The sequence below is a fragment of the Cynoglossus semilaevis genome, chromosome 8 (genome assembly GCF_000523025.1).
Source record: "Cynoglossus semilaevis isolate Cse_v1.0 chromosome 8, Cse_v1.0, whole genome shotgun sequence".
Lineage (NCBI taxonomy): Eukaryota > Metazoa > Chordata > Actinopteri > Pleuronectiformes > Cynoglossidae > Cynoglossus > Cynoglossus semilaevis.
In genome coordinates, this window is record NC_024314.1 from 11184965 (window position 1) to 11192507 (window position 7543).

Genomic DNA, 7543 nt, shown 5'->3' on the forward strand with positions numbered 1-7543 from the left:
TAAGATGTACAATATGACATGTGGACACGATATTTTAAATGTCCATGCAAATAAAGCTTATTGTTTGTTCAAAATGAGATATGAAAATAAATGTTACACAACATGAGTAGCTCTCAGCCATGTTTATTCAGGAAAAGTTGCTCGCTAGAAAAAAAGTTGGAGACCCCTGATCTACGGGGGTATCCCATTCACCTGCAAATGGAAAGAAAATACAAAAACCAGAACTTTATGTATCAATGACTTTATTTTTAAAAATGATTTCAAATACATCAATGGAAAACTGATGTCCATTTTTGTTTTGCTGTGTGGTCTGAATTGTTCCTTAAGATGCTTCTACAGCACAAATTACGTGGCTTTTGTCACCACACACACCTGATGTTTACAGTTATGTACTTTTGTATGTCCTGAATGATTACAATGCCCTGCAGTGTCCTGTCTCTGTGAGGTTGTTGCAGATGAGGAATTATTATCGATGTGGAAATGTTTGGAAAAAAAAAACAAAAAAACAAGCGCAGGTTCTGTAATAACAAAATCCAATTTGGTTGTGTGCAAGTCTTGAGAATACCACAAGGAGACCCTGCCTAAGGGAGCGCACCAAACAGTGGAAGGTGAAGGTTCTTTAAGGCAGTTTGAGACTGCTTTACAGCACCGATGTCAAAAAAAGAAAAGAAAAAAGAAAATCAGTAGTTCAAGTACTGTCACTAAGATGGGGCCAAAAAATTATTTACTGTGAAAAATCTGAACTTTTCTTTTCACCATTAGTCCTTTCAGCATTTGGTCCATAGTAAGCAGAAAGACAATCTAGAGACCAATGGAGTTTTCTCAAATATTTATTCTATTTTTTTCTAACTGTCCTAAAAAGTATTGTACTGTATTTCTTGATAATGTTTGGGTTTATTATATTCAAAATGTCAAGAAATTCCATTATTGCAACCCTAATTGCTGCTGCACCTAAAGAGCTAAAAAGATGTATATGGACTACAGTATAAATTCATTGTTAGTTTAATGAGCTAAGTGTGTAAACTGTCCAAATATCCAAAATTGCTTTAAATCAAATGAAAGCACAAAATAAAATAAAAAATTTAAAAAAGATGACAGAAACAAAAACCCTATTCTTATGAAAACCCAACCAATAAAAGGTGAAAACAGCTGAGGTACGTTAGGCCATTTTGATCCAAACATAAACCCTTAAAACAAAACACATAGTGTATTTACTATTAATCAGTTTCTGCTCTGAAAGTATTATTTCTCCTTTCTACAAAGGACACAAGACGAAAGGAAACGTTTCATGAACACTGACTGTAATACCTGTCCAGCCGTTGTGAAAACTTGTCTTAAGGAACCTTATACAAAAAAAAGAATTGAGAAAAATAAGTAAATGGAAAATGACTTGAGCAGCTTTAGAATTAAAACGCTGGCGGTGGTGAGGAAGAGAAAAGAGGGCAGTGAAGCACTTGGAAAACCTGAGATTGTCTCCTCTCAAAATTTCAAGTAATTTAAAAGAAAACAACAGGCAATCCAAATGTTGCATTCCTCTTCTTCTCACTTTAGTCCACCCCATCCCATACCCCCTCCCCGTGTCCTGACTGTGCTACCATCGAAGACCCACGCCCCTCGGTTTTGAAAAAGGGGCAACAGGAGTTCAGGAGCACACCTGATAAGACAACTTGCATTGGTCCTCCTCATTAATTTCTCCTCCTTCATCTCCTCTTCCTCCTCCTCCCTCCATTCCTCTGAGACTCAAGTGTATGATGAGGTTAACAAATAAATGATTAGCGCTTCGCTTTGGCTTCTTCTGCTTCTTTTTCAGCTGAAAAGGTTTTAAAATGTAAAATTAGAACTTTTTTGTTACCTTTCAACAGTTACACTTATCAAGTCTGGATTTTTGTGCCGTTATCTCACCTTTCCTGATTTCTTCTCTCTTCTTGGCAGCGTCTTCTCTCTGTTTCTTAATGATGGCCAGTCTGGCCAGATCAGCCCTGGCCTGGTCAGTCTTGCCCTCCTGATGGAGTTTCATGTAGCGCTCCTTTGCTTTCTGCTTCTCTATCTCCTCTCTGGAAATACAAACACAAATTGAGAAACCAAACAAATGTGGTTGGATTTCGAGGGCACATTGGAAAAGAAACATGCTTTTTGAACGACACCTACCTCTCTCTACGAGACAGCTCTTTAGGAGCACTTTCTTCCAGTTCAGCTACCTTCTTATTCTTCTGAGACACACGGTTTGGATTCTCAATCTCTATAAGACCTTCAACTCCATTTCTCCTCCTCTGTGTGAAGGGAAAAAATATATAACAAAAATCAACTAGGTAGACCAAGTTTAAAGAAATGTCAGGTTTGGGTTCCGCCTTGAAAAGTCAACATAATAATATACATTTTGACCTAAAGCCATAGACTCACATCAGAGTCTTCATCACTGCTGCTTTCTTCCTCTGAATCCGAACCACTCGCTCTTTCTACGCCAGCTTCCTGTTAAACAATTAACAATTTAATAAGACATGGTAGTGACTTCATAGAGAATGCCATTATAAAGTTATTTTACTCACCAGGTCTCTCTGTGCTCGCATTTGTCTGTCAATCTCCTCTGGGTTGCTGAACTGCTTTCCCCGGCCCTTGTGGCCCTTTTTTCCTGCAAAAAAGGTCCAACATTTTCGTTTACAAGTTCCCAAATTACTACATACAGATCTGATGATTATAGAGGCCATTTAAGGTCAGTGCAATGATTGACATAAAAATAAAATAATTAATTAAGAAATGATTGGGAGACAACTGACAGTGACACGTGTGGTTGGAGATGAGTCACATCTGACGTTTACAAATGGTGTTCTAACTTTGAAACTACTTTCATTTGATGTAAATAATAATCGTAATTACGGCTTAAAACAGAAAATACAACTAGACATGTGTAATGTTTCAAATAAAACTATCGAAAAATTATTAAACTGATGTGACACTCATAATCGACATAAAATCAAATACATAATCATCACAAATTTAGTTAGCCGATGCTATCATCGGTACACATTGTACCGGCAGATCTTTCTTCTCGCTATATTTAATAAACTTCACTACATTCTGGCAAAGAACATGACTACTCTTGCTCTTGTTAGGACATTATAACAATTAGGACGCTTTCTGTGTCTTCTAGCGGTCGCTCACTACCGTCATATACAACATGCTACCCGGTTAGCATGCTAAACGATTAGCGTGTGTGCTTAATATAAATTCTTACAACTCGTGCTAACAACTGGCTAGCTACAATTAGCAGGACAACAATCGCGGTTAAACGTGTTACTTTCATTGTTAAGTACTTACCACCCCGAGGCATTATTAACAAAAGTGTTTAAATGGTGTAAGAGTCCACTACTGTAACGCCGAAATACTTTGACCGTCGAAAAGTAAGAAGAAACCGGGATCGAAGTGGGGTTGAAGAATATGGAAAAAAATACTTCGTGTCTCCCGCTGTCTACAGAGCAGGCTTCCGAATGCTGCAGTAACCCAGGGCAATCTGAGCATGCGCAGGGACCACTGATCAACAATCACGGTGTTAACAACGTGTTTACGGCAGTTGGTTCCAGGAATGTGTTAAATAACGTTCATTTTTTTCTTGTCCATATCTCCACCTATGTTCAGCTTTTATTTAATTCAATTTTTAAGTTTTCCTTTCATCCCTTTATCTATTTTCTGTTAAATATTTTTGACGAACAAGTAAATTACAAATGGTTTCATGCTGAGCAACAAATTCATAGCATATTATATAACATATTTAGATATTTAAAAAATAACGAGTAAAAATTATATATTATCATTCACTACCATTCCTTTGCTCAACAATGGTCACCCTCGTTACTGTGCATCCGGTTTTTTTTAAATAAGCCAAGTGATATATAGCTGAGGGAAGAAACTTGAAATTATGCTTTGTAATTGTTTGTTCTAGGTACACAGGTAACAGGCAGAATTACCACAATCCACACACAATCCATATTTTAGCAAAAAAAAAAGTAATCGTTTCAAATGCCACATTTCAATAAAATCGCATTTTAATAAGGCTAATCTAAAAGTCAAACAGCTGGTGCATGTTCATAAATTAATAAAAAAATTTATTAAGAATCTCAATACAAACATACAAATGTCAGCCTGTAATTATACATAAAAATGTAAATGTCATAGAAAACAAGAATAAGCAACAGTGTTTTATCTTTTTCCCTATTTTTTTTACAAAAAGGTTTTAGGCAATAAGAAAATTAAATCTCAGTAAAATAAATAAAAGGGAATAAATTAGCTTTATGTCTGTTTTTTTTTTTTAGAAGAGTAAAATGTAACAAAGAAATATGTTTAAGTAAACAATAAAAATGTAGATACAAAAAGGAAAGACAGAAAGAAAACGAAAGAAAATGAAAAAATGTTTTTATTAGGACATCACATCCGTCAATGCTGACTCTTCAAATCTTCCAGCTCTTTCTCTATCATGTGGTATTCTACTGTTGTCTCTGTCAACTAAAAACAAGAAGAAAAAGGTTTACAGACTTAGTGACAAGGGAAATGCATATTAATCATACATCAGAATGTCAGTGTGAAAATATACACCTTATACAAGCTTACCATGTCCATGAGTGTTTCAATCTTTAGTTTCAGGAGATTGTTCTCCTCCTCCAGTTGTAAATTTCTTTTCTTAAGTCGCTGCAACTCTCTGTTAGAGGTACTTCCACCAGTTTCTGTTAAAATAAAATGTTGAAGTCTTGATGGCCACGACTTACATAGCTGAAGTACAGTTGGATAAAGGTGTACCTGACAACCACTGTCCGTCTTCAAACTTCAAGCTCTGGCCTCCGATGTTAAGCGCAGGTGGTCCATATTCAAGGCCCAGTTCTATTTCTCGCGTTGAGCGGTCCAACTGCATTTGGCATGAAAGAGAGGTGTTACAGCAGTTTTGTCCAATGTACCTTTGGTGTAAGCTTTAAAAGCCATGAAGAATCCGCCTATTCAAAAAAAAAAAAATCAGAATCCAATTCAAGTTGTCCTAATATATACACTGCTCAAAAAAAAGGGAACACTAAAATAACACATCCTAGATGTCCAAGTGAGGCTGAGTAATGCGTGTGGCCTCCAGGTGCCTGTATGACCTCCCTACAACGCCTGGGCATGCTCCTGATGAGGAGGCGGATGGTCTCCTGAGGGATCTCCTCCCAAACCTGGACTAAAGCATCCGCCGTCAGGCCCTCATACCAGCCTCATGGAGTCTGCTTCTGGCCATTTGAACAGACACATGCACATTTGTGGCCTGTGGGAGGTCATTTTGCAGGGCTCTGGCAGTGCTCCTCCTGTTCTTCCTTGCACAAAGGCATCGGTAGCAGTCCTGCTGCTAATAATAGGCCTATAATTTCCACCTGTTGTCTATTCCATTTGCACATCAGCATGTGAAATTGATTGTTAATCAGTGTTGCTTCCTAAGTGGACAGTTTGATTTCACAGAAGTGTGATTGACTTGGAGTTACATTGTGTTGTTTCAGTGTTCCCTTTATATTTTTGAGCAGTGTAGATTGATCCTGGGTTCGATTCCCAGAGGAACCACATGCTTGATAATATTATTATAAATCGCTTTGGATAAAAGCGTCTGCTAAATACATACAAATGTAAATGTAGATATCAATTTATTCCCCCATCAATTGTTTGGGATTTTTCTAAGAAGATAGGCTGTAGCCAACAATACCGTTAACTTTGTTTACCCACCTTCTGTAGTGAAAATGAATTGGAAACTCACCGTGTGAAGACTGGAAAGGGAGGCTGATTTCCGAGGAGGGGTCTTTTTCGGACTGAACGTGTTTCCAAACAACGGCATCCTTAGTGACCTTTTAAGCTCCTGTGTGGTTTAAGGTGACAAGAGTTAAGATTAAAGCCCACAAGCACTAAGCAGCCAGTGTTTGTTTATGGTTACTAACGGTGCATTATTACCACGCTACTGCTAGATGGCTAACACTACAGGCTATATATGGTTACTGCTCATACCTGACTCTTAAACGAAACTGTCGAGTGCGTCAAAGGCGGGTTAGTAGTTTGTTTTTGTCACTGTAAAAATACAGGTTACATATTTACCTCCATACAGAATACGTAGGAAAATCTCTAACTGGTTCGAGGACTTGTTTCGTCAACGAAACGATATTTTCCAAAGCGCACGCGCGACTTCGCCATTGTTGTAGTAAAAGAGACGTTTCCAACAAATGACTGCGTGAACCTACAGTCAGGCGATGCGCAGGGATTTTACAAAAACGTCACTTTGAATTTAATAAAAGAAAACTATATATATAAGCGCATTAGAACAGTAGTTTGGGGATTTGGTTTCTAAAAGATCCAATAAATGAACATAAACCCCCTCTCAGGGAGAAAAAATGGTACAATCCAAGGGCAGAGACATCGCTATGGTGATCGTATTCTTCGGCTTCACCATGCGTTTACAGACGTTTAAACAAATTGGGGGGCCTAAAAATGTCATCGGTAAGTTACTGATACAAAATTGTGGAGAAACACTATAAAATCCATCCTCACGCCGTAGAAGCACTGTTTGCTTTTTGTATGTGTATAATATAATATGGTAACCCTGTGATAGTACTAGCCCCAGTGGCCTAATGGATAAGGCACTGGCCTCCTAAGCCAGGGATTGTGGGTTCGAGTCCCATCTGGGGTGAATATTTTTCTTTTTCTTTCTTTAAAAAAAAAAAAAAAAAAGTAAAACTGGTCATTATGCCAGTTAATTCACAAAATAACGGAATACCCAAGATACTTGGTGAAATGCTTCATTGACGCTGAAGCTTTTCCTTTAGTGTAAGCAACTATAACTTTTGTTAGCCAGAGATCTTACAATGAGCTTAGAGAGAGACACTCTTAGACACTTTGGTTAGCAGACATGGAGAAGCAGAGCTTCAGAACGCGTCTCCTGCTGCTGAGCTCTTTAGCTGCATCAGTGCACACTTACCAGGAGTGCTGTTCTTACCATGATGCCCAGTATTCGTACATCAAAGAAATTATAACATTTCAGTTGCTTAAACCTGTGGCTGGATTTTCATGTGAAAGTTGGCTATAACTTTTTAATAGTCTCATTCGTGTAGGTACTTAAAAAATGAAATAAAACTTGTTTTTCAACCCATTTTGATTGATTTTCCTTTAATGTATTTTCCTTTTATCCATTTCATATTGAGAACTTCCAAGGGGTTGGAAGCTCTCTTGAGCCAAATTAGTATTATTATGAAGAATTTATTTATTTAATCTTGACATTGTCCTGATTTCTAGGTTTGAGTACACCATACCTTGGACAGGATTGTGCAGTACTGCAGGGTGATTGTCTGAAGGGATGGTTAATGGCCAGCTATGAGTCAGTTGAGGTGGGACCCAACAGATTTAGGTCCTGGATCTTCAGTTAATTTAGGGCTAATAATTAACTACATCTTGGAAAGCAACAGAACGTTTATCGCATTGGCTCTGGACAAAGAAATTATTATGTTTGCAGTCTGGACACAGGTCAAAACGTTGAACCTCTTCGGTGGGTCGC

The 7543-nt window shown here is 37.8% G+C and overlaps 2 protein-coding genes and 1 non-coding gene across 5 annotated transcripts; 1 reads left to right on the top strand and 2 right to left on the bottom strand.

Annotated features, from left to right (window-relative positions):
- Nucleotides 1–225: 225 nt before the first annotated feature.
- pdap1a (pdgfa associated protein 1a) lies at nt 226–3602 on the bottom strand. The gene is made up of 6 exons (XM_008314735.3): nt 3316–3602; nt 2547–2629; nt 2401–2469; nt 2149–2270; nt 1903–2054; nt 226–1810 (listed from the first exon to the last, which is right to left on the bottom strand). Exons 1-6 carry the CDS (start codon nt 3326–3328, stop codon nt 1773–1775), a joined length of 477 nt encoding a protein of 158 aa, XP_008312957.1. The 5' UTR covers nt 3329–3602; the 3' UTR covers nt 226–1772.
- Nucleotides 3603–4295: 693 nt separating this feature from the next.
- Nucleotides 4296–7111, bottom strand: cby1 (chibby 1, beta catenin antagonist). 3 transcript variants are annotated; one of them, XM_008314731.2, is made up of 5 exons: nt 6971–7111; nt 5762–5860; nt 4789–4894; nt 4603–4715; nt 4296–4497 (listed from the first exon to the last, which is right to left on the bottom strand). In XM_008314731.2, exons 1-5 carry the CDS (start codon nt 6989–6991, stop codon nt 4429–4431), a joined length of 408 nt encoding a protein of 135 aa, XP_008312953.1. In that variant the 5' UTR covers nt 6992–7111; the 3' UTR covers nt 4296–4428. The 3 variants fall into 3 exon arrangements, with proteins under 3 accessions (XP_008312953.1, XP_008312954.1, XP_008312955.1); XM_008314732.3 differs by lacking the exon at nt 6971–7111 and adding an exon at nt 6094–6251; XM_008314733.3 differs by lacking the exon at nt 6971–7111 and adding an exon at nt 6007–6166.
- Nucleotides 6610–6682, top strand: trnar-ccu (transfer RNA arginine (anticodon CCU)). The gene has a single exon. It is a non-coding gene; the product is annotated as a tRNA-Arg (tRNA).
- Nucleotides 7112–7543: the final 432 nt, after the last annotated feature.